Source organism: Alligator sinensis, unplaced genomic scaffold (assembly GCF_000455745.1).
Source record: "Alligator sinensis unplaced genomic scaffold, ASM45574v1 scaffold628_2, whole genome shotgun sequence".
NCBI lineage: Eukaryota > Metazoa > Chordata > Crocodylia > Alligatoridae > Alligator > Alligator sinensis.
In genome coordinates, this window is record NW_005841833.1 from 4,513,709 (window position 1) to 4,537,179 (window position 23,471).

At 38.3% G+C, this 23,471-nt stretch overlaps 1 protein-coding gene across 8 annotated transcripts in view; it reads left to right on the plus strand.

Moving 5' to 3' along the window:
* The window catches only part of CLIP1 (CAP-Gly domain containing linker protein 1), an 83,082-nt gene that overhangs the window by 33,582 nt on the left and 26,029 nt on the right, over window positions 1-23,471 (plus strand). For 4 of the 8 annotated variants that reach the window (XM_025199065.1, XM_025199071.1, XM_025199069.1 and 1 more), the window contains exons 4-12: window positions 1,912-2,036; window positions 3,415-3,631; window positions 6,819-7,016; window positions 7,300-7,403; window positions 9,882-9,942; window positions 11,140-11,172; window positions 15,615-15,719; window positions 20,171-21,115; window positions 22,776-22,892. In XM_025199065.1, coding sequence (XP_025054850.1) covers window positions 1,912-2,036; window positions 3,415-3,631; window positions 6,819-7,016; window positions 7,300-7,403; window positions 9,882-9,942; window positions 11,140-11,172; window positions 15,615-15,719; window positions 20,171-21,115; window positions 22,776-22,892 — 1,905 coding nt within the window. The remainder of the gene's footprint in view (window positions 1-1,911; window positions 2,037-3,414; window positions 3,632-6,818; window positions 7,017-7,299; window positions 7,404-9,881; window positions 9,943-11,139; window positions 11,173-15,614; window positions 15,720-20,170; window positions 21,116-22,775; window positions 22,893-23,471) is intronic. The other 4 variants (XM_025199093.1, XM_025199102.1, XM_025199087.1 and 1 more) reach the window with 3 other exon arrangements.

Below are 23,471 nucleotides of genomic sequence, written 5' to 3' on the forward strand. Positions count from 1 at the left end.
AGAGCGGTTGCAGAGTCCATCTGACCGAACAGTTTAGTCTTGTTTTCTTAATACAGCACTTTTAACAATGGGAGAACTTCTTACTGTTCTGAACCAAGAACACTAAATACCAAAGGTTTCCTAGTGCTGTATTTACCTGTGTTTTGATAGCTGTAACTTTCAGGTGTTTTTCATCCAGCAGGTAAACAGATGAACGGCCATCTTTAACTATTCAAAAGCTGTGGAAACGCACACGGGTCTGTCTCCTTTGCAATTCATCAAAGGAACTATAGGGTGGTTTGAAACATTTGATTGTAAACTTTTTAACAAAGGCTTGTCTGCACAGGGAAGTTCCTGTATGGTAGACCTGGGGGTGAGTTTTTATAGGGCACTAGCTGCTTGGTGGTTATGCTGTACGTAGTGAAAGTGCATGCTGACAGTGCCTGCACGTGCAAGGTAGCTCACTCCATTTGCAAGGATGCTGTCTACAAGGGGAATTAGCACGTAGCCTGTTCTGGGTAAATTCATACCATATCTTACTGCAGACAGACCTCCAGGGTTCTTCCAGCTGTTTGCACCTGTTTGTCCTCTCCAGACGCAACCAGAAACTTTTCATAAAAATAACTTCTCTCTCAAACACATTTCACACCCTTCATTAAGCTACTTCTCTCCAAGTTTCCCAGCAAAAACTGGGAGATCTGAAATACCAACATAAAGAGTTGTGCTTTCCACATGATAAAGGAGGAAAGTGGCACACTGGCTTTTTTTTGTCTTGGGATATAATTTTTAAGCTTTCTGTCAAGGTTACAAGGTGCATTCTTCATTTCAACGTGTACTGGGAGTTGTAGGTGTAAAATATACCCCCAAAATGTCCTTGGTGTATGTGCAGGTAACTGCTTGAAAAAGGAGTTCCCATTAACATTTGGTGCTTTTGAAATTTTCAAGGCAGGCACTGTAGACTTCCTCCCTCCCCAGCCCTTTCACAATTAGACCATGACACAGTCTTTCTGACCTGCAGAGCTGCGGCTGCAGTTCCAGGTCTGGGCCTCTCCTAGCCACAGACTGTTTCCTGCCAAACTTATTCAACTTTATTTTTTTTTCCCCTCCTTTCCCTCTTAGTTTGGATAATCTTGTCTTGCACAGGTGCTTTGTTGGTGAGTAGAGCACAATCCCAGGGTCTACAAAGGCTTCCTAAGACTGTTTCCAATAGAAAATTGATGGTATATAACACACCATTCAAGAGTGTACGCTGAAGGAAAAGCCAAGAAATTGCTTTTGCCCCTACACAATTCAAATAGATTCTTCTTATCTATAAATCTGCAAAACCTTACAATTTCAATATTTTGTTAATGCATGAATAGTTTTGCTACATAGTTCATCTGAATTAGCCTGCTGAGCAAAATGAGAAGCTTTGTTTTTTTTTCCTTTAATTTCCCTTGGCCTTTCCCCAGGAGCTCAGCACATGAAATAATTTTGGAGAGGTGCTTTAATTAGGTGTTTTAAATAGGCGCCTGTGAAAAACGGATACAGTTTGGTTCTAATACATTCAGTTCTTATAGTCTGCAGCAGGTCTTAGTAAATGTATTTTTAGTCGTGCAGTCAGGGTCGTGTTTTTATCCATTCATGTGACATACTCGTAGATCATCAAAGCTTGTGCTGAATACTAAAATTCCTTTTGTAGGAGCCAAACTGCCTCCAAGGCATTTTTCCCCCTATACACAAACTTGTAATGAAGAAATATTCAACATATTAAAATAAAAGCTATGCTTAAAGCTAGATTATGCATCTATAAATAAGAGCAGCCTGGATTAAATATTGTATTCCTAACTGATGTGATCATAAAAACTTGATAATGCTGAAGATTTTTACATCTGGTTTGGTGCTTCATTTGCTAACTCAATAAAAATAATTGCATCTCTTTTCTCACTTCAGGTTGGTGGAACAAAAGCTGGAGTAGTACGATTTCTAGGAGAAACTGACTTTGCTAAGGGAGAGTGGTGCGGAGTAGAATTAGATGAACCTTTGGGAAAGAATGATGGAGCGGTGGCTGGAACAAGGTTAGTTCATAATCCAGTGTCAATCCAGATTTCTTGGGCATCTAATCTTGGTTTTATGTATGTTTCAGAATCAGTAAAAATCAGGTACCTGATCTGAGTAGGGACCTTTGAAAATCTTATTGGACATATATCTGCATACTGAGGCAGCTAAATCTCTTTGAAAGTATGGGCCCCTGCCCTTCAAGTTCTTAGAATTAATAGATCGCATCCTTTTTCACCTGGATGAGATCTTTCTTTATAGATTGGCACAGGAAAGCAAGCTTTCCAGTTTTTTCAATCACCTAATTGGTTTCTCAACCTTGTATAACTTGTCCTAATAAAGAAAATACTCTGTTTGCACCTTCTAGCTAAAATGAAACAAAAGCTTTTCTGTGCAACAGAAACTAAAAGTACTTACTAGCATTCGCTTCGGGGTTATCAATATCGTCACTCGTTACAGTGTTGTATGCAAGACTGATATGTATACAACTTGACTTCACCTCACAGGCTAGGTGTTTCTCCCTGAATTCTCCATTTCAGTGGTTCTCAACCTTTTTAAATTCAAGGTATCCCTCAGGCAAAGGCAGTTCTTAGCTTTCACTCATTTTTAACTACAGAAAAATAACGGAGCAGTTCTGTTGCAACGAATGCAGAAAGATCACAACAGGGCAGAATTTGTTTGACACTAACAGATTCCTATCTGGAACTTTTGGGTTTATCTTGTCAATTGTGTAAGTGTTTGCATACCTAATAGCTAATACTATGCAGCACCCTGATGAGAATCACTGCTCTATTTGTTTAAAGAAAAGGAAAGAAAAGAAAGGACTTTTTAACTCGTCAACGTTTTGAAGAATGTTCATTAATTCAGCATATATATTATGCAGCATATTTAAACGATTAGTAGGTTATAGTAAGGTTGTGCCCTAAAACAGGCTGTCATACATTCATATTAAAAAGATTTATTTGGGTTTTTTTAAGTGTACTTAAAAAAAAAATTCTGAATTTTGAACTTAAAATCAGAATTTTATCCAAGTGTTATCTGCCCTCATCTGCTTGGAGAAATGCACATGCACACTTTTAAATGTGGATGGGATTTTATGAGACAAATGAGCATTTCTCTAGCCCAGTGGTTTTTTCCCCATGTACATTTCTGAAGTCTGTCGTAAGTGGTGATAAAGCCTCTCTCAAAAAAGAAAGGAAAAGTTGCAAAAATCTTATTGTAAAAAGTGTTGGGCAGTCTAAATACAGACTGTACTGCGACCAGCCTATGCCTTGCCTTCAACGTTTTTAGGCTTGTTGACCTGGGTTTCTTTAATAGGTGCTTTACTCTACATGAGAAAGTAGGTGTCTGCAGTCTTAGTTTATTTAATGCTCTCCTCTGGTTGTTTTTTTTCTAAAGGTATTTTCAGTGTCAGCCAAAATATGGCTTGTTTGCCCCAGTCCACAAAGTTACCAAGATTGGGTTTCCATCAACCACACCAGCAAAAGCCAAGACAACTGTGAGGAAAGTGGTTGCAACGCCATCGACTCTGAAGCGCAGTCCAAGTGCATCCTCCCTTAGTTCTCTCAGTTCTGTGGCATCATCAGTAAGCAGCAAGCCAAGCCGTACAGGACTAGTAAGCTGTTTTTCTACTGCATGCTTTACAGTCTCCAGCAGGACTCCACATGGCATGTGCTGGCGGCTTGCTTAGAGAAATTAAATTGAGAATAGAACAGATCTTGAAGAGTACCGTATTTGTTTCATTGTGCTCTTTTCTCCCCCCCTCCGCTTTCTTCCACTTAAAGCATGCATGAAGGAAATCTTAGCTAGCCCTGAAGAACAGATAAATATTTGTGTGTTTTGTTGTGTGCTTAACAGTTAACTTGGACTAACTGAAATTGTTGCAGTAGGAAAGTGGCTTATGTTACCAGCAAAATGAATTACATCCTCATGCTCTGCCTGGCATTGGCATTGTAGATGATCCATTTTTTTCTGAAGCTGTTTCTGTGTTGACACAAAGTTTGTTTGCAGACTTAGCATGTGTTAAAACTTCCAGAGATAATCTTGTTTCATTAAAAGCAATAGTAGGGGGGCATCAGGTAAACCAAAATGGAAAATGCTTCCTTCCCCAGCGAAGAGATGTTTGTATGAAATGAACAAAAGAAAAGATGCAGTATGAGAATTTCATGTCTGCCTCTGGTGAAATAAGCCCCTTTCTTTTTCTTTCCAGTTGAATGTTAACCTTGTGAGGTGATAGAGTAGAAACTGTTTTACATAGATTTTAACATAACACTAATTCTGTCTAATGTACTTAAAGCTCTGTTCATTTATTTATTTTGAGTTTCATCTGTTAAAGAAATGTTCCAACCTTGGGTCACATGTAGTAAAATGGAAACTTTAAAGCTGGATACCAACCATCTTTTATATAGGGCAAGGCAGTTGAGCAGAAATACTTCCCCAAATCCAACACTTGCTCAGAACAACAGAGTGAGTACGTTTAGGAGAAAGCTCATGGCACCTTTTATTCAGCTGGAGTTGGATGACTCTTAAATAATTTGGAAGTTGCTCTGTCAGCAGCACGATGCCCCCCAGACCCAGACTGGTATTTTAATCTGTATTGCCTCAAGAAATTTTACGTACATATTTGCTGAAGTGCTTCCGTCCAAGTACAAGCATGAACTTACTCTGCTTAGCTTCTTGTTGTTGACATGGGAGTGGCTGCAGACTATAATAGCTCTTCTGATTTTTCTCTCTAGTGCTTTCCTTCAGTGCTTTCGGATGTTTTGACCATAAATATATAATTCTTCCACAGTTAAATATTTTCAAAGTGCAGGCTCCGGCCCACTTCCTTGCATGCGGTCCTCAATAGGCATGAATGCTTGGGTTGTGTCCAAGTGGAGACTCCGTTTTTCAAAATAACCTTTTGACATTTTCCTCATGAGGAGTAAAATCTTGATTACTGAGGAAGCCCAGCATTTCCTTGCTTATACTTAAACATTAGTCACAGCAGGTTTCTGCTACTCTGATATTCCAAAAGCAGTGTTTTTGTGTAACTTTTTTTCTCTGATCTGGAGTTTGACAGCTTTATCCCCATTCTTTTTAATTATCCAGGGATGCTGCTGTTTTCTCTTCTATCTACCATCAAGGTAGATGAGCCACTGATGTAACAAAACTGCCTTTTGCAATTCAAGACTATCCCCAAGATGAGGATGAGCTGAAATTTTTCTTTTGTCTAGCACTGCAAACTTGAGATCATTCCTTAAATTCTGAGCTTTGAAAAGCTGTAGTCACTGAGAAGTAGCTGCTCATGACTCATGAGCTAAGGCTTGGTCCTGCTTTTGGGATTGTGGCACGTTTCTTGGTAGCTGAGGAAATATGGTAGCATGTCATCCAAACATCAAAACTGAACCCGTCTTTTTTTATAAGAAGCTAATGCAGTTCTTCCTGATGTTTCTCAAGTTACTTGATGTACATTGCTTGGATTGTGTTCTGGAAGAGCTGGCTCTCGAAGGCTGTGAATGGACAAATTGGAGACATTTGAATTTGTAGCAATCACAACTGCTGAAAGAAAAAGGAGATGCGGTTTTTTTTTTTCTAAAAGAAGAGAATGGCATAAAGAAGCCTTTTAGCTCAGAACATGGAAAGGGAAATAGGGGCAGATATTTTCTGGAGGAGACATAGCCTAAGCCTGCTGTGGTGGAGCTTAAGACTAATCTACTGAGGGGTAGATGAAAGATGTCATATTTTAACACTTGACAAGAAACGGTCTGAACTACAAAAAGTTCAGGCCAGTTTTTACGTATGTCTGCAGATTTACAGTCATACTTCCTGAACCCACAACTTGTTTGCTCGCTTTAGTGCCAGTTCCTATTGTATTTTCAGTTCTTCCATTTTTTCCCTTTTTCATGTAAAAAGTCTTGATGATGTATGTGGAGGATAAAGAGATGCTAACTTTGAGTATTTGTAATTACTAGTTCCTTAGGTGAAGCAACATAACCAGGCCAAACCTTCGGTCTCACTATAGAAGTTTTCACATTTTCTAGCTTGATTCCACTTTTCTCTTTACTTTTTAATTCAAATCCTTCAAAGTAGTTCTTTCTGAAAGCTATCTTCATCCTTGGGGCGATTTGCATTGAGGATTCTGCTTCAAAATGTTAAGTAGCATTACAAGGACCACAGAATTTGTCCTTTTATTTGAGGTAAACTTGTGTTGGCCTTGGTGGAAGTAGACAGCAGGGTTTAACCCTACATATTTACCCTTCTCTAAATAAAAACTGATAGTATGGGAGTTAGACTACTCATAGGAGTAGTGTTTCATACAGCATTTGGAAACTTAATGTTTGTAGATTCTGCAAGTGACCCAAGGTGGATTGAGTGAATAGAGGAAAAATGTCTTTAACTTACTGTGAGGACATTTTTAACTCTAGCCAGTGCCCATATAAAAAGATGTTTAGCAACCTAAGAAGTTAGCCTTTGAGTGAGCCTACAGTACTGATACAAGATTGAGGCCAGCCCTTTGTTTTCACTCGAGCCCTTCACTCTCCTACACAGCACTTGCTGATTGCCACCTAACAGTCTTGCCACAGGGGTATGTTTGCCGTTAACTTCCAGAAAAGCTAATTGAAGTAGACTATTTTCCTTTTCTTTAATTAACATATGACATATATATTGGGGAATCTGTTACAGGGTATGGATAATATTTGCTTAGGTAGCAAGTGCACCAAAATTCTTGTGCAGTCAAATGATGTCCCTGATTTTATTTTTCCACTTGTATAACTGTGTTGTTTTTTTGGTTTTTTTTTTTTTAACTAAACTTTCTGAAGTTGACAGAAACATCTTCCCGATATGCAAGAAAAATTTCTGGCACCACAGCCTTGCAGGAGGCCCTGAAGGAGAAGCAGCAGCACATTGAACAGCTTCTGGCAGAGAGAGACCTGGAGAGGGCAGAAGTTGCTAAAGCAACTAGTCATGTTGGGGAAATAGAGCAGGAGCTAGCACTTGTTCGAGATGGACATGACCGGGTAAAGAATGATTCTGGTCTTGTTGAAATTATGGTTTTGGGGCCCTGCCCACCTTCTTGGGGGTGGGGGCAAGGGGGTTATCCTTTGGGTGATCCCTTACTGAATTGTCTTTTTGTTGCTTCTCTTTCCTGATATGCTTCCATGGAAAATGGTTAACCGTCCACTTTTCTTTTCCTGTGAACTGGGTGGCTTGCTTTTTCCTCTTAGATATATCCCTGCTTAAATTGCTTTAATGTATGATTTCACTTGCTCACTGAATTCTGTGTCATTGCTACAAATACAGCATGTGGTGGAAGTGGAAGCGAAGATGGACCAGTTACGGGCTATGGTTGAAGCTGCTGATAGGGAGAAAGTGGAGCTTCTCAACCAACTTGAAGAAGAGAAAAGGTGAACCAGAAATGTTTTACTCAGTATTTCTCTGTCACAGTCAAGGCTTTGTGTTTCAAATGTGGTTGCTTACAAGTAACAGATTAATTCCATATTTAAACAAATTGTAGTTGTGGCCTAGTGAGCTAGGGGAGTGCTTTTTGCAAAACCAGTGCTGTTCCTATAAAATGATACTAAAAATACGCTCTCTGCCCCAGTAGGCAAGTACGTAGTTGGTATAAGAACTCCAATATAATTTGTACTGTTATGGAGTTGCTTAGATCAACAGGTTGTGACCGGCAAACAGATTGATTTTGTGAGGTTTCAGTGAGTTTGATGTTAATATCCTTCATACTTGACTATCAGTTGACAGTCTGCATATGCTTCTGAAGTTTTTGTTTGTATGTTCGTTTTTGGAGTTTTATACCCATTTATTGCTCACCTTTTCAAAGGGAGAGAGTTGGACTAGATTGCCTTGCTGAGACACTTTTTTTTTTTTTTTTTTTTAATTTCTCTCTCTACTTAGCCTCCACCTGAATTTCAAGCAGATCATTCCTTTGTACTACCTGTCTCTTTTTTATAAAGGACTTTTATTCCTCCTAGTAAAGTGTTTTTAGATCATGCTCTGATTCCTGAAAGGGGTAATTTCTCCTACGTCACAGGGCAGCTTTATATTTTTGTTTCTCGAGTCTGCCAGATCAGGAACTTACAAGTTAGTCTTTGTTTCCATCAGGTGCATGCTCATTTCCCCTTCCTGGGGAGGGAAAAATCAAACCCTTTTAAGCTTTATGTCTTTCCTAACTTCCATCCTGACCTGTTGGCGAAAAAGGAGTTGAGATTCCTGATTCCATTTAGTTCCAACAATGGTGAATCAGGTATGTTTTGGAGAGTGCTGGAAGGTGATTAATTTGCTGTCTTCGTGCATTCAGAATGCTCTTTGGAATCTCTCGAGAAGCAGGAACCTATTTAGAAACGGCACAGACGGGCTTCCAGCTTCGCACCCTCCAGTTGCACCCATTTCTTTGAAACTGACTTTATGGAAAACTGCAGGGGAAAATTGCTTTTCTTAAAAATTCAACATTCCCGGTGTGTGGATCACAGAAGAAAATCTCTCCTTGCAGCATTCATGGCCCCCTTAGCCCGGTCTGTTTGGATTTTCACAATGTGCTGCTCACTGTTCTCAATGAGTGTAATGCTGTTTGAATCCACCCCTAGAAATGAACATGTTGTAGTAGAAGCTCTCCGTCTCGCAGCTTGGTTGTGAATGCCAGGGCAGCAGGGACTACTTTAAGTCTGGTCCTCATTGGCCTTGAGCTCACCTTCACCACGTTGCTAGGCAACATAACAGGATCACTGTGTATGCCTGACACACATTAACTGAAGTGGCATTTTACCACTTGGGAAATACTACACTGCTGAAGCCAGGAATATTTCTGCCTCTCCTTCCTAAACAGTCTACAGTTATTTTTTCTAGGAAAGTTCTCTGTTCTGCATGAGCGACCCATGCAGCAGTTTGAAATCCAGCAATGATAAATGCTTTGCTCAGAAAAAAAATAAAGTTGTGCCATTTACAGCTTTGTGCAAACTTAAATACATATTGTACTTTTCCTTTCTTCCTTTTTCTCCAAAAAGTCCTTTAATTCTCATGAGCCCTGTTTAGACTAAGGAGATGTTAATGTGGTCTTCTCCAGTCAGTCAGCCAACCTCCAGCTACCAACCAGTGCGTGCCATTCAAGGGGTAATAGGCACCTTTTTCTCTCTTCTGCACTCTTTTGTGGAGTTGAAAGGACTAGGGAGCTAGTCTAATATAGCTCAGAATCTGACTCCAGAACCCTCTCTAATTGAAATATGCTGTCCCTAGACCATTCAAATCACTTGGTAGAATATGAATAGGGAGAAGTGGGGTTCTTAAATTGTTGGCCAACACTTTCTAACTACAACTCTGAAAAATCGAATACAGACGAGGCCAGTTGTACTTGAGCAAGAGTTAGTCCCTTTCCTATTTGTCCCATGCGTCATCTTGAGCATCTAGCCATGTTCTGAAGATCACCCTGGTTTGCCTGCATGAGTTTTTTAGTGCCTGCTAGCTTACGTGCTCTTAAATCTGGTTCCTTTCATCTTTTTAACAGTTCCTATTTTCTTCCTCATTTTATGCATAAATTAGAGATTGTAAAGGTGTATTAGATACAGTTGTGTGTCCAGGCGATAGTCTGAGAACCTTCAAAGGATTTAAGGAATGAATGAAATGGCGACCAGTTACCTTGAAATATTTTCCGTCTTCTACTTGTAGAACTGCCAGAAAGGTATTATTGTCATATTTTGGCTTTAATTTGCCGTCCAGAGTTCTCCATAGAGTTCGCCATGTTATTTTTCTTCTCTTCCACTTTTTCCTGCTACAGACTGAAGTAGTCAATAATTTTACTGTAGATTTTATTTCTTGGGGAAAGCAAGTGTGAAAATCAGTCTCTTTCAAAACTGTCATTATTTTATGCTTCACAGGAAGGTAGAGGACCTTCAGTTCCGTGTAGAAGAAGAATCCATTACCAAAGGAGACCTAGAGGTAAAATACCCCCAACTTCGTAAGCATCACGTGCTGTAGGATTTCGAAATGCAAAGAGTTCTAGAGGTAGTAGTACAAGTAGTCTGAGAAAATAATAGAAATGATTAAAACTGCATGTTAATAGTCCAGAAGCGCACATAACACATGAAGGTAGTTCCCAATTCTGCAGTCCTTGTCCAAGTTAAATGCTGACATCTCAGGATTGGACCCTTAAGCAAATTGAATTACTCAGCACAGCTTCTAGAGTTGAGTGGTGGTGGGTTTTGTCAGAGTACTTTAGTTCTTGGTAAAAGTCTACCCTTTTTGCTATTTTATAGTATGTCTTGCTAATGCTTCCAAAATTCTTTTAATGAGATCAGCAAACAGAAATCAGTGTTAACGTTTTATGAAACTGACAGTTGTTAGCTGTGTCCCAGTTAAATGGGCACTGAAAACGAATCACGTTTGTCTTCTGGCTGGCTGACACACTGAAAAAGTATTTCATCCTTGTACACTTCTCAGTAATCTTACCATCACACTGTGTGCTTTGGTGAGAGTTTAGGACTAAGAATGCATCACTGAAGAGTCGAAAACTTGCTCTTCCCGCTATTTATCTTCCAGTTTTGCCTAGTTCTTTGCTGTTCTGAGCTCTAGTCTAATGTTATAATGTACGTAGGATTAATTAACAAGAAATGGTCTGAGCCAGTATAAACACTGCCAGTTTCATAATCCAAATTTTAAAATTAAAATTCTTGGATTCCCTCTTGTATCTCTAACATGTTCTTGTTTAATCTGAAAGATATTGAATGCTCTTATCCCAGGATGCAAAAAAATACAAATTTAAACTGACTTGTGACACTATGAACCCTTAATGACCTGAAAGTGCTAGCCTTAAGTGGTCCATTTCATATAACATTTCCTTTTTAGTTCTACTTTTTAGTCTTCCATCCATTTAAAAATATCTGTCTAAACTTTTCATAGAAATCTTCTTTATTTTTAGTGAATGACATTATTATTATTATTATGTTTATTATGCTTATTATGTTTAAAACAGTGTTTGAAATCACAGCAGACCAGAATTGGTTTGTCAAGATGCATATCTTAAAGTTTAAATTGAATTCAGGTTAACTAAATGTCTCCTATTGCTTTTATTGGAAATTATAGTGTTAAGTGTTGAGGTAAAATATTTTTGTTTTTGTTTTTAATTTTTACTGATAGCGAAAGAGGCAGATTTCTGAAGATCCTGAGAATGTAAGAGGGCACTTGAGTGTGCAAAGATATTCCCATTAACAGATTGTGTACAAATAAGTGCTTATTGATAAACTTAATCACTAACTGCATAATCTGTTATTGAAACATTGACTGTAGTATGTGTGCATGTTGCTTTCAGAGCAATTACAACATTTATCAAAAGGAATGTATGTAATGACTAAACGCTGTAATCCCCCTTAACTGAAGTGTGGGAGAATGCATCATCCTTAGAGTCTTTTTCAAATATGAAACCACAAACTTAATACAGTGCAAATGATTGGGAAGTAACAGGAGCTTGTAGGAAACTAGGCACGCTCCCTGAAAAGTCCCTCACTTGAATGCAAGCTGCAGCCTGTTTTTATCACAAAATCCTACATGCTTTCCCGTGAGCTCCCACTACTGTTCAATGGAGGGCACTGTACAGCATTTGATTACGTTTCTTCTGAGAACAAATTTGGTGTCCCTCCCACATGCCTTAGACTCACTACATTTTTTTCCCTCATAAAATGCTGATGAGAGAGCTGTAAGCTAGGGGAAGCATAATTATCTCATTATTTATAGTGAACAAAGAAATGGATTTTTCATTCTAGTATAATGGGACTTCAGCCCCGAGTCATGGAGAGGAATTGTGTTGCACTGGTTAGGAAAAATTGCTTTGCAAGTAATTAAAATAAATGCCCTCTGCTCTTTCTCTGGTACTGATGGAAATTCAAAGCTCTCTCCTTTTGATTAGACTCCCCTTTCCTATCCCTAGCCCAAATAGAAAGCACTCAAGACTAAAAATGGTTTCCTACTATGCATTTTTAGGTGTTTCTTTTCTAAAACTACTTCAGTGATCTGGGTCTCTTCTGTCCTTCCATGTCCAGCTCTACGGTGTGATGGAACTAAACTTGCATGTGGCCTTCTTCTTTCCTGAGGGGGAAAAAAAATCTTTGCTGCTGTCCATTTGAGCAGAGAGTGGTATTAATCATTTAATGGAGCCCTAGCTAAGAAACTGCTCAGGTTGCATTGTTTAGTGATCACCCCAGCATGGGAGGCAGTGTGGGGAACAGGAAGACCTCTTGTTATAGTCACAGACCAGTTGGACAGCAACATAGCTTTGACAGCTCAATCAAGAGATGCAAAACTTGACTTTGAATTTCAGCTTGGAGAGAAGGAGAGCAGCCAAAGTGTGCAGATGCTGAATGTTATTGGTGACTAATGGTCGCTTAGTGGAGTCGTACAGAGTATAAATCAAGTCCAGGTTAGGATTTGTCTCCTACCACTCATCTCTGATTGCAACACTTCAGAGAAAGGAGAGACTTCTGTTGTGGGTTGGGGTTTTTTTGCTGGTTTGTTTGCTTTTTATACATTTGGGTTGAATTTTAAGTTCAAATCCTTCTCTCCCTTACAGTACACTAAAATAAATCTGTCATAGAAAGCAGACTTTTTTTGAACGATAAATCCCAAGTAATTAAAAACAAGCTCTCAAAAATCTTGCTGAGGTTTCTCCTGCGTGGAACTTCTCTTATTGTCAGCTGGATGTTTTAAAAAAAATAGATGAGATTTTTTTTTTTTAATCAGTTCTGATTTAATTTATGTCTGTCTAGTATTAGCAGCTAGATATATGGTTTACAATTCTTATAAGTGAGGAATTAAACAAAAAGGCTTTTAGTTTGGGATAAGTGCAAGAGAAAATCTTAAGGTAGTATATTTTGATAGAGAACGTTTGATCTGAGGAGATCTCTATGGTGGCGACCACTGATCCTCCTGGATCATTGTATATGCATGAGAGCCACCCAGACCTTCGATGCATATGCCTGGGCAGGAATTTTTGGAGGACTGGAGGCTACCCAGACCTTCCATCCTCCTTTTAGCCTGCTGAAATAAAATCCAAAGACCAGACTGAATCCAGCTGTTTGGTTGTATAAGTGTCTGGGAATCAAACCCAGGTCTCCTGTGTGCTAGACAAGGATTCTATCAGTGAACTGCAGGGGACTCTGGAGAACTGTATATGCTTTCTATATAGATCTTCCTTGGGGAATGTGGTACAGGATGTGTAAGGATTTATTTTCAACTACTGGCTAAAAAAATTAAAACATTCTAGGATGACTTGTTGGTTTTGACTTTTTGTTTAATGGACTCAAATAATACTGTGCAGTCACACAAAGGGTCTTAATTAAAGCTATTGTATTTAAATCAATTAGGTATTTACAACTTTTGTTAGCATCTATTATTTCCCCTGAGAATATCTAGCCACATTGTATAAGGCTCTTGGTGACAATAAAGACTATCCTTTCTCTTCTGGTAGTCTTTCCACTGCATACAACCGGTGCAGGAGCAAAGCAGGCATGGAGCCTTATAGAAACTCAGCTAACACAAGGAACTATTGAATGCTTATCATTTGCAGGAAGTTTTACTGCTTTTGGATCCTTGCATTTTGCATCTAGTAATTATATTAGTAGAATTGGCATACCTTGTTTTACCTCGACAGATACAGATTTTTGTTTTGTTTTTTCTCTTTTGGAAAAGTACCAGTGAACTGTCAACGTTTTAGGCAAAGAAGCAACCTGATTGCATCAGATTGGAATACGCAGGTTAAAACCTAATTTGATTAACTGATGGGTGGAGAATAATAAACTTGAAGCAAAACAAGGGCTTCCCCCATCTCACCTCCTCTGCAAAGACAACTTAATAGTCTTGGACAGTTAGGTCTGGTTTGAAGAAGTCCTAATCAGCTTATTATGTGGTGTGTGTGTTTATTTGTTCTTTCCTTCTTAAATGCTACTCTTCAGGGATTTCTCACTGTCTTTACTACACTGGTTGTACTACCATGTGCATATAAGATGATTTGAAGTGGAATTAGTGCCTTGTTGGGATCCCCTACATTCCTCTTCACTTCAGACTCTTTCCATCCTATAGTCTATGGCAGGTTCTGCATGCTGCAGACCTACCTATTCTAATCAATATTTCCCTTGCTATTTCCATCTATCAACTCTGCTCTGCACTAAATTAGCTGCCTTGGTTAAAGTATGTAGAAGAGCATTGCCCCTGCCTGACGGGTATTCTTGAAGTGAGGCATATCTTTTGCCATACACAGATGGAATTGAATTCCACCACCACCTGGGTGGCCTCTCTTTATTGTTGAAGTGGTCAGGTCTCTTCAAATAGCATCTCTTCTTTGATAAACCAATGGGCAAGAATATTGTATTTTTAAAACTAACTTTCCGTAATTCATTATGGACATGTGCTAAGAATGACACGATGTACCAAACTTTGCAATTTGGAGAGAAGTGTGACACCTAGTTCTTAACTGTGGATGCGCCTCTCCTGTTGCTTTCACCCTTGCTCCCTCTTATGCAAGCCAGGAATGGAACAGCTGTTGGACTCTCCTTCATCCCTCTTAAACTTCAGGCTTTCTTGCAAATTTCTGGGAATTCTTGCAAGTTTCCTTGTTGAATATCTGGGAATGAAGCATTCAGATATTCCCTACTTCCTTATAAAACTTGTGCTGCTTTTGGAAGCAAAAGGCAGAAGGTGGCTTAGCTTGGTCTGGTTCTTTCTTTTTCTTTTCTTTTTTGGAACAGCGTCTCTTAGAAGTATGAAAGGCCCAAGTCCTTTGTTACTACTGCTACTTGTCCTAAACAGTTTAGACTTGAGTGATGTGCTGTGGGCAGATCAGCATTTTAGTTACAAAACAACCAGACTAAGTCAGTCGCATTCCTCCCAACAGTTTTGGAGAATGATGCTTGTCTTTGGTTCCTTTCTGGAAGAGTTGGGAAAAGACATTCTGAGTAACCCACATTCTCTACATCTGGATTTACGTTGCACATATCCTAGTGAAAAATATACTTTGACCTTCCTGTGACTTGCTACAGAGACTTTTGTGGCAAAGTTTTGGAAACCATAATGAGAGCCTACTAGTGTTCTACAGAAATTTTAACAAATATATAAAGTTCAGACCTGTTGTGAGCTGTTTCTTATTCCATAAACTTCAGCCACTAAGAACCAGGTCTGAATTTTCACCCCTTGATTCATAAATAAATTGTTAAAAACAAAGTCAGTGGCATATCAGTAAAGTTCAGTGTTAATGGGAATGGTAAGGGAAGGGGCTTATAGTTCTGTAAAAACAAGAATTAACTATTCTAATTTGTGCTGATCAACTTCACGTACTGATAAATAACTTCTACATTGCTGCATGAATCTACCTTTTGTCCATATTTCTTCTCGTTTGTGTTTTGTTTTTTGGTTTTGGTTTGTTTTCTTTTTTTTGTCAGTCCATTTACACTTTGAGTCCGTCGCTTTCATCCATAGCATTTCCCTGTTCATTTTACCACTGCATCTTCTCTGCTCATCATTGGTAGAAGATACTGGCAGCACGGCCTGCATGTGGCTCCTTCCTTTTGTGCTGGCATGTGATGGTGGCACTGTTGTGTTCTCTTCCTTTCCCTTTTTACTAACAGACGCAGACCAAACTGGAGCATGCCCGCATTAAGGAGCTTGAACAGAGCCTGCTCTTTGAAAAGACCAAAGCTGACAAACTCCAGAGGGAGTTAGAAGACACTAGGGTAATGGTTTTCGCTATTTAAATGAACGAGACCTGTTTGTAATGTGGAGGCTTTCTCATGACAGTGCTGGGTAAATACAAATTTGCAGGAATTCCTTCTTCCTTGATCAGAATATGCACAAAAGTGCACAAAACACCCCTAACATTACCATTAAAATGAGTGTGACCATTAGTAACTTGCATATATATTTATAAATATTTCTTCAAAGGAATCCTTTGAAGAAATATCTATATATTAATATATACAGATATTTCTTCAACCCAGGTAAGATCTCTTCACACAGGCAAAGTATCACTTGAATACAGATCCAAAGCCACAAACAAAATTGTGGGTTCATTTATCAGTGTTCACTATCTACTTGTAGGAGATAGCACTGTTATTTGTGCTCGTCAGGAAATGCTAAAATTTACTGACTTTCTGGGTCTAAACCAACGTGTTCATTTCTTAGTTCTTCCAGTTGAGAGGCTTGTGGGAGGGTAGGGGGGGAAGTTCTTAATCATCTGGCCCTTAAGAACAAGTTGCATTAGTTATTTATACAAGTATATAATGCCATACAGCTTGTTCTCCCTCTCCACCTGTGTGGTCCTTCCATCAGTTTACACCTTTAAGATTTTTTGTGATGCCCTTGTCAGAAAGGTGTAAAAGCTCTGCCTGTGCTCAGACTTGAAATTATGTTAATACCTTTCTTGCAAGAACCATATTAATCCTTCTCTAGAAAGGGATTAACCCTGTATCAAATTTTAGTTGAGACAGGAGCAATGTAACCTAAATGGTTGATTCCAGTATTGCTTTATACAGGTCTTTTTAGTAGAACATGCTCTTCTACATCATAATTTGACCTGAGTTTTCTTAAAGGTCAAACTCCAGGAAGCATCGAAAAATACTTTTTAAAGTTCCTCAATTGGTGCGCTATGCAGATGCAAGAAAGGAAACTTTTTGATTTTTGTACTTGAAAGGATTAATTGTTCTGGTTGTGAAACTTTCCAGTAATTTGAAACTGCTCTGTTCAGGCCTAAACCTTTGCTTGCTTATGGTTGATTTAGATGATTTTAAATATCGGTGCATAATGAATATCAAATCATTGGCAGTCATTGTTCTTAAAATGAACTTGCAGGTAATCCGATCAGCTTTCTTCTGTCAGTTTAAAGCTTGTTGATTTAACTGAAACTGAATCTTCTCTCCAAACCAGAAAATGCTATAATTAAGATGGAATGACAAATAAATGGTACCATATCAGTGACAGTGGATTGGCTGCTAATTATTTTTCTGAATCCAAAAGATTTAAGTGAAGAAAAGGAAGATGTGAACAGCTACTGTTTGGTTCCTGTTAAATTTTAATACATTATTTAATTTAATTACCACTGAGTTAATCCCAACATTTGCCTATCAAAAGGCTTGCATTTATGGATCCTAAAGAATAAAACCAGAACTTTGTGGTATCAGTTTGAAATTTTAAATTTGGGTTTTGCCAGAGTCCTGTAAGACCTCTTTTCTGAGAAGCAGAATATTCTATAGATCCTACTCTTGGATTATAAAACTGAAAGAATGGATTGCTTCTATGTAGCAGGGAGCAATCTTTTTTAAATTTATGGGAATCCAGTAAATCGATGGGATTAATGGATCCAGGTTTTCATGATGATTTTGAGCTATTTGGAAAATAGAAAATCATTACAATTCCCACAGATAAATAAGAATTATGCTTGTCTATAATATGAATATGATACTGTAGCCTTCCTATAGGCAACATGATATCCTGCTCTAAGCATGGTTTCTTCATCGTTCACTCAGAACATCACACTCTCATTTTGGATCCTCTTATTATCCAGCTATCAGTTAGTAGATGCAACATAAACCAGCTGCATTGTCTTGTGGGATGGGAGGGCTGTTCTGCAGAGAATGAACTTCCATTTAGCTGGAGTTCTGCATATTTGTGAAGTGTAAAAAAATGTCAGGCCCTTACTACTCGAAACAAAACAACTAAGGCTTTTCCAGCTCTCCAACTTATGCAAAAGAGGAAAAGGTGTTTCCTAACTCATTCTTGTTTTGTTAAGATGATCGAAGAACCTGAATGGTAGAGGAACACACAGGTGATTACTTTTCTTTAACATGAAATTAGGTAAAAATACAGAGCAACTGTACCTTTAGGACCCTTCTGGGACAGCATTGATATGTGGAGAGATTTCAAGAGGATTATACACAAATGCTCAGGTCCATGCTATGGAGATGTGAGATCTATATTTCTAGGGAGAAGTACTTTGTACAGGTATGCTTGATTCTACCCAATGTAGTTGGCAACACAGAGCCTAAAACCTTGGTCTTTGGGGCACATCTGGTCAAAACATTTTTTACTGAGAGAAGATAAGAAACCTTCATCTCTAGAGGAAAAACTAGTAAGAATCTTATATTTGGGCTTATTAATATGCTCACAATTTCTGGCCTCACTCAGGAAACACCTCTTCAGACTTGATCAAGTGATGTTAATATTTTTGCTCAAATATTACCAGGAAGTCGGTGGTTACCCAAGAGAGAGGATAAGGTTTCCTGTTATGTGAATGGATTCTGGGTCTTGTTACAGACTGGTCAAGTTGCCTTGTTCTTGAATTCTTTACACATGCATGCCTATAGTCATGCTGGGTTGAGAAGCCGTCATTAATGGCTTCTACGTTTGTGGAACATCAATAACAGAGAGATGAGGATAACTTTAATAATACATTGCCAATCTTTGTGCTGAAAGAAAATACCCGAAAGCCTGCAAATCTGCTCCAAGAGGTGATGAATGATATCAGTCATCCATGTGAAGAAATCTACCAGGTGTGGAAATGGCCTGATGAATACTACTTCTATTATGACACATTTGCAACACACATTTCAAGACCAGTTGGTTTATTGATACTTTTAAAAATCATCTATGAATCAAACAGCTAGTAATTATCTTAATCTTTTTTCCTCAGACTGGAAAGCATTGAGAAGCTTGTTTCTTTGTTGCTCAGCTGAGCTTTCTGTTTTATGTACTGGGAAAACCATCAAATACAGTTAATGCAATTTTTTTTTCCTGAGAGAAAAGTGCTTCTGCATTTCATTCATTAATGTCATAAGTCCTCAAGGTTGTATTTTTTTTTAAACTCCTATCAAGCTTTTGGTTTAGCCAGAGAGTTCCAATGGAAGAACATGTTACAATTCCTTGCTTAACAATCAGCTGGTTTCTTCAGGTTCTTACTGTTTTTTTTTTTTCTTTAATTAAGTGAGCAGTTATCTAAGAAGAACGCTGAACTAGTTATCTGCGTGTCGTGTATTTTCTCGCTCTGTTTATAAGTTGACTCTGCAATGATGCAGTTGACAGCTTTTGCATGAGAAACTGCAGTCAGTCACTTAAAGCCAGAAAGAAACATTTTGTAGAAATATTTAGTAATGCATCCCACTGGCTGCACTGTTGCCTCCCTTTCCATTCAGTCTTGTTTATTCAACCTCCTTTTGATAGCAGGTAGTTCTTGGTGAGCTCAGGAAAGTGTTTTTTGAAAGGGGTCACAGTGTACACTGCAAAAAAACATTATGCCTGGTGGAATGTGTGGGAGGGGCTTACAAATATTTTTTCTTGAAGTCATAATTAGAATCGTATAACACCAAGAGTAGGATCTATAGAAAATACTTAAGAACAAACAAATAATTGCAGGTAAGTAATATCCTTATTTGTGATGTAGGTAAAACTAGGAAGAAGACAATAACTTTCTGATCAGAAACGGTTGTTGAGGGATTTTACATAGGATTTACTCCAAAGGCTAAGAAAAGTAATGAGGCTTTGACATCCTGTGAAAGGCCTTGGGTAGTATCAACAGATGAACTAGGAATGAGGGAAATGTGTGTTTCATGTGTGTTTACATGGAGATCAACCAGATTTGCATTTCTTTGCCAGTCTCAAAGTGAGTATACATAGTATAGGGAAGGAATTTCCTGAACAAATAAAGACTGAGGATTCTCCTCCTTTCTTTATGCCACTTTTAAAAATGGCTTTTAGAAGCATTTTACTGAACCTTGATAACCTGCAGAAGATGCAGTTTTAATCTGTTGCTTAACAAATTGTTCACTGCTTAGCAAGTAACTTCATAAAGTACAGCTTAAATGTTATTAACAGTGTACTAGGGGTTATATAAAATGACTGGTACTTTGATTTAAAATGAAAGGATTAGTGTAAACTGAATCAAGTATTTTGGATTGCTGTGTTTCATGTAAAGACAGCCTATGCTTTAATTCGTGTTCCGTTACTTGTGTCCAGAAGACTAGGAGTTTGGATTAGATTATCTCTGACTTTGTCCAGTTTGTCAAAAAGTCTAGTTAGGCTATACGAATGAGTTTAGTTTACAGTAACTGAAGTATTTCATGGAGACCAGTTAAATTTCTTTGTGTCTTAAATGTTCTATAAATATTTCTTTCTTTTAAAATGCTGTTGATCATAGGTGGCCACAGTTTCAGAAAAATCTCGCATCATGGAACTAGAAAGAGATCTAGCATTACGTGTGAAGGAAGTTGCAGAGCTCCGAGGAAGATTAGAGTCTAGCAAACCAGTTGGTGATGTGGACGCTTCTCTTTCCTTGTTACAAGAAATAAGTTCTTTGCAAGAAAAAATGGCAGCCGTTAGCAAAGAGCATCAAAATGAAATTAATTCATTGAAAGAGAAGTTTGGTATCAGTGAAGAAGCTTGTCAGAAAGAAATCAAAGCACTTTCAGCTTCAAACGATAGAATTGCAAAAGAGAATGAGTCATTGAAAACTAAACTAGATCATGCTAACAAGGAGAATTCAGATGTGATAGAGCTGTGGAAGTCGAAGTTGGAATCTGCAATTGCTTCACATCAGCAAGCCATGGAAGAACTAAAGGTTTCTTTCAGCAAAGGAGTCGGGGCTCAGACTGCTGAATTTGCAGAGCTGAAGACACAGATTGAGAAAATGAAATTAGAGTTTGAAAACGAAACCTCCAATTTAAAATTAAAACATGAGAATGAACGATCTTATAATCTGAAAGAGATTGAAGGGCTGAAAGCAAAGCTGTTGGCAGTCACAGAGGAGAAAGAGCGAAGCCTGGAAAACCTGAAGTCGAAACTGGAAAGTGCAGAAGATCAACATCTAGTAGAAATGGAAGACGCTTTAAACAAATTGCAGGAAGCTGAAATAAAGGTAAAGGAGCTAGAGGTACTGCAAGCCAAGTTCAGTGAACAAACCAAGGTTATTGATAGTCTTACAACACAGATCAAAGCTGCTGAAGAAAAGATTTTGGACCTTGATGCCCTTCAGAAATCCAATTCTGAAGGTAAATTGGAAATCCAGAAACTTAGCAAGCAGCTTGAGACAGCTGAGAAACAGATACAGAGCTTAGAGGCAGAAAAGAGTGATGGAAGTAGCAAGGTTTGTATCAACATCCATCTTATTTTAGTTTGTTTTATTTTATTTTACCCTTACACCACTTTTAATGTTCAGTAGTCAGCTCATCACAGAGGAAAAATGTGGGTTTTATGAACTGTGGTATTTTTTGTGCCATCTAAGGAGGTTTAGAGAAACTGTACCCTACACTAAATCTGGAAGGCAGGTTCTCCACTGGTCCTTGTTTGGTAGATTACTGCCAGCCACTTAAGTCTTGTGTGTGTGTTTTGCCACGGATTTAAGACTCCTGCTCTGAATTTATACTGGGGCCCACATGCTGTGTTGCATGTGGGCCCAATGAACAAGAAAAGCTGACATGGGTTAATTCCATGTGTTACAGCTTGCATGGTGAACATATTTTAGGTTAAGTGAAATGAGACTCAGTAGGAAAGTCTTTCCTGCTTGATGATTGTATTGATGTGGACACGGGTTCCTTCACATTACTGATGCCTCCTAAAGGCTGAGTACCTCTTTGAATGATGGTCTTGCAATCAAGGATTTACAGCTCTGTCCAGGTCCTAAGCAAAAGTAAATTGCTGGTCAGAAAAGTATGTCCTGTTCTTTCTATAGCTGAGAGACCGGTGCAGGGAGCTATGAAATGATCACCCTTTCCATTTAGTCTGATAGTGGTCTCTAAAATCAGTCACTTATTTGAAAGGGCTAAAAAGGATGAAGGAGTGACTCTTTATCTCTCAATCACCCAGAAGTAGAAAGGGGAGAAAAGGGTTATTCGTCTTAGCAGATATTAGAGAAAGAGATGAGGGATCATGCTATATCTAAGAGAACTAAGGAGAGCCATAAAATCAGTGAGACCATGCTGATGGAACATCTATGTGATGGCATGTGTTTCGTAACACAGCTTCATCATGTAAAGTGTATTGAAGCAAAGTTTGCAATGTGGTGCGTGGCTCAGTAGTTTTGCTTGTGCTCAGGCTATTAACTAATGAAGCGCTGGTCTAGGTTTGAATTCTGTAGATGGAAAAGGAGTTCTCTTGTTTGGGGGGAAAAGGGCATGGTTTAATATCTGAGCTTTCCCCTCTTTCATCCAAGACCCAGCAAGTTGACTCTAATCATAGTAGCAGTATAAGTGACTTGATCATTTTCCTAAACCTTTCTACAAATGGTGCCAAAATACTTCATCTGCTTGAAAATTTTGGCATGATTTTTGGAGATAATGTTGAATGCCTACAATTCCCAGGACTGTCAATGGGCAGTATAAGCATTAAACATTTTCAGTGGTATGCTGGCGGTTCAGTACAGTTCCTTTTATTAAGTCATAAAAAACCCTAATTCTGTTGGCTATAAGTATAATTTAAAATATTTGACTATATCCCAAAAACATTTTTAAAAATATCTGCTGCACAGTTCTAAGGATACTACATTTAGACAACTTATGAGTTATGCTTATCATCTTAGACTGATTCAGAGATGTAGCTAATACTTTGATGCAGCCTTCAGCAGAAATTTACTTTTATTCAATTAACACAGAACATTTTTTCCTTCAGTTTTTGTTCATCTTTTTAATTTTTTTATTTGATTGTTTAAACATCTTAATTTCTTTGAAATTCATTGTTTTAGGTTCTTCATTTTTTTTATATTATTCATGTTCATAATTTTTGTTTACGCCATTTAATCACCTTGTTAGGCTAGTAATCTGGCCAAAGACCTGCAGAGCAAAGAGCAAAAACTTCTAGACCTTGAGACAAACTTAAGTGCAGTAAATCAAGTTAAAGATTCTTTGGAAAAGGAGCTGCAAGTTTTGGTGAGTAGTTCTCAGAAATTCTCTCTCTAGCCATTGGGTTTGCTTTGTTCTTTTATGGGAAAATCATAACTGAATTACATGAGTGAGAGCTGCCCTCACCATGGCAAAAGCCTAAGGTCATTTCAAAGGGGGTTTTGCCCAAGTTAAGTTTTGACGTAAAATTTTTCAGTATATCTCACCTCAAGGTAAGATACTCTTAGTACTTTTTATTACATTAAGTTTTTACATAAGCAGAGCTCAACTCAGCTTTTACCGGCTTCAGATGAAACATTGAGCCAGATCATATGCATCATACAACTCCATTTGAAAATAATTATTATTAATGGCTTTATATTTCTTAAGAATCAGAAAACGTAGGTGCATTGTAAATTCAAGGACTTCTTATATTCAAAAGCATACAGTAATTCTTCCTGAGACCTATCATGAGACTTAAGTGAAACCAAGATACGTATATAGTGGTTTTATTTTGCCATCTGGTTCTTTCTTGGTCACAGTTTGTTTAAGAAGCTGATGTGAAGAGGTCCCTTGTGGAATCTTCCTCTGTATCCTGGCCTTTTTTTAGGTATCCATACTTTTTCA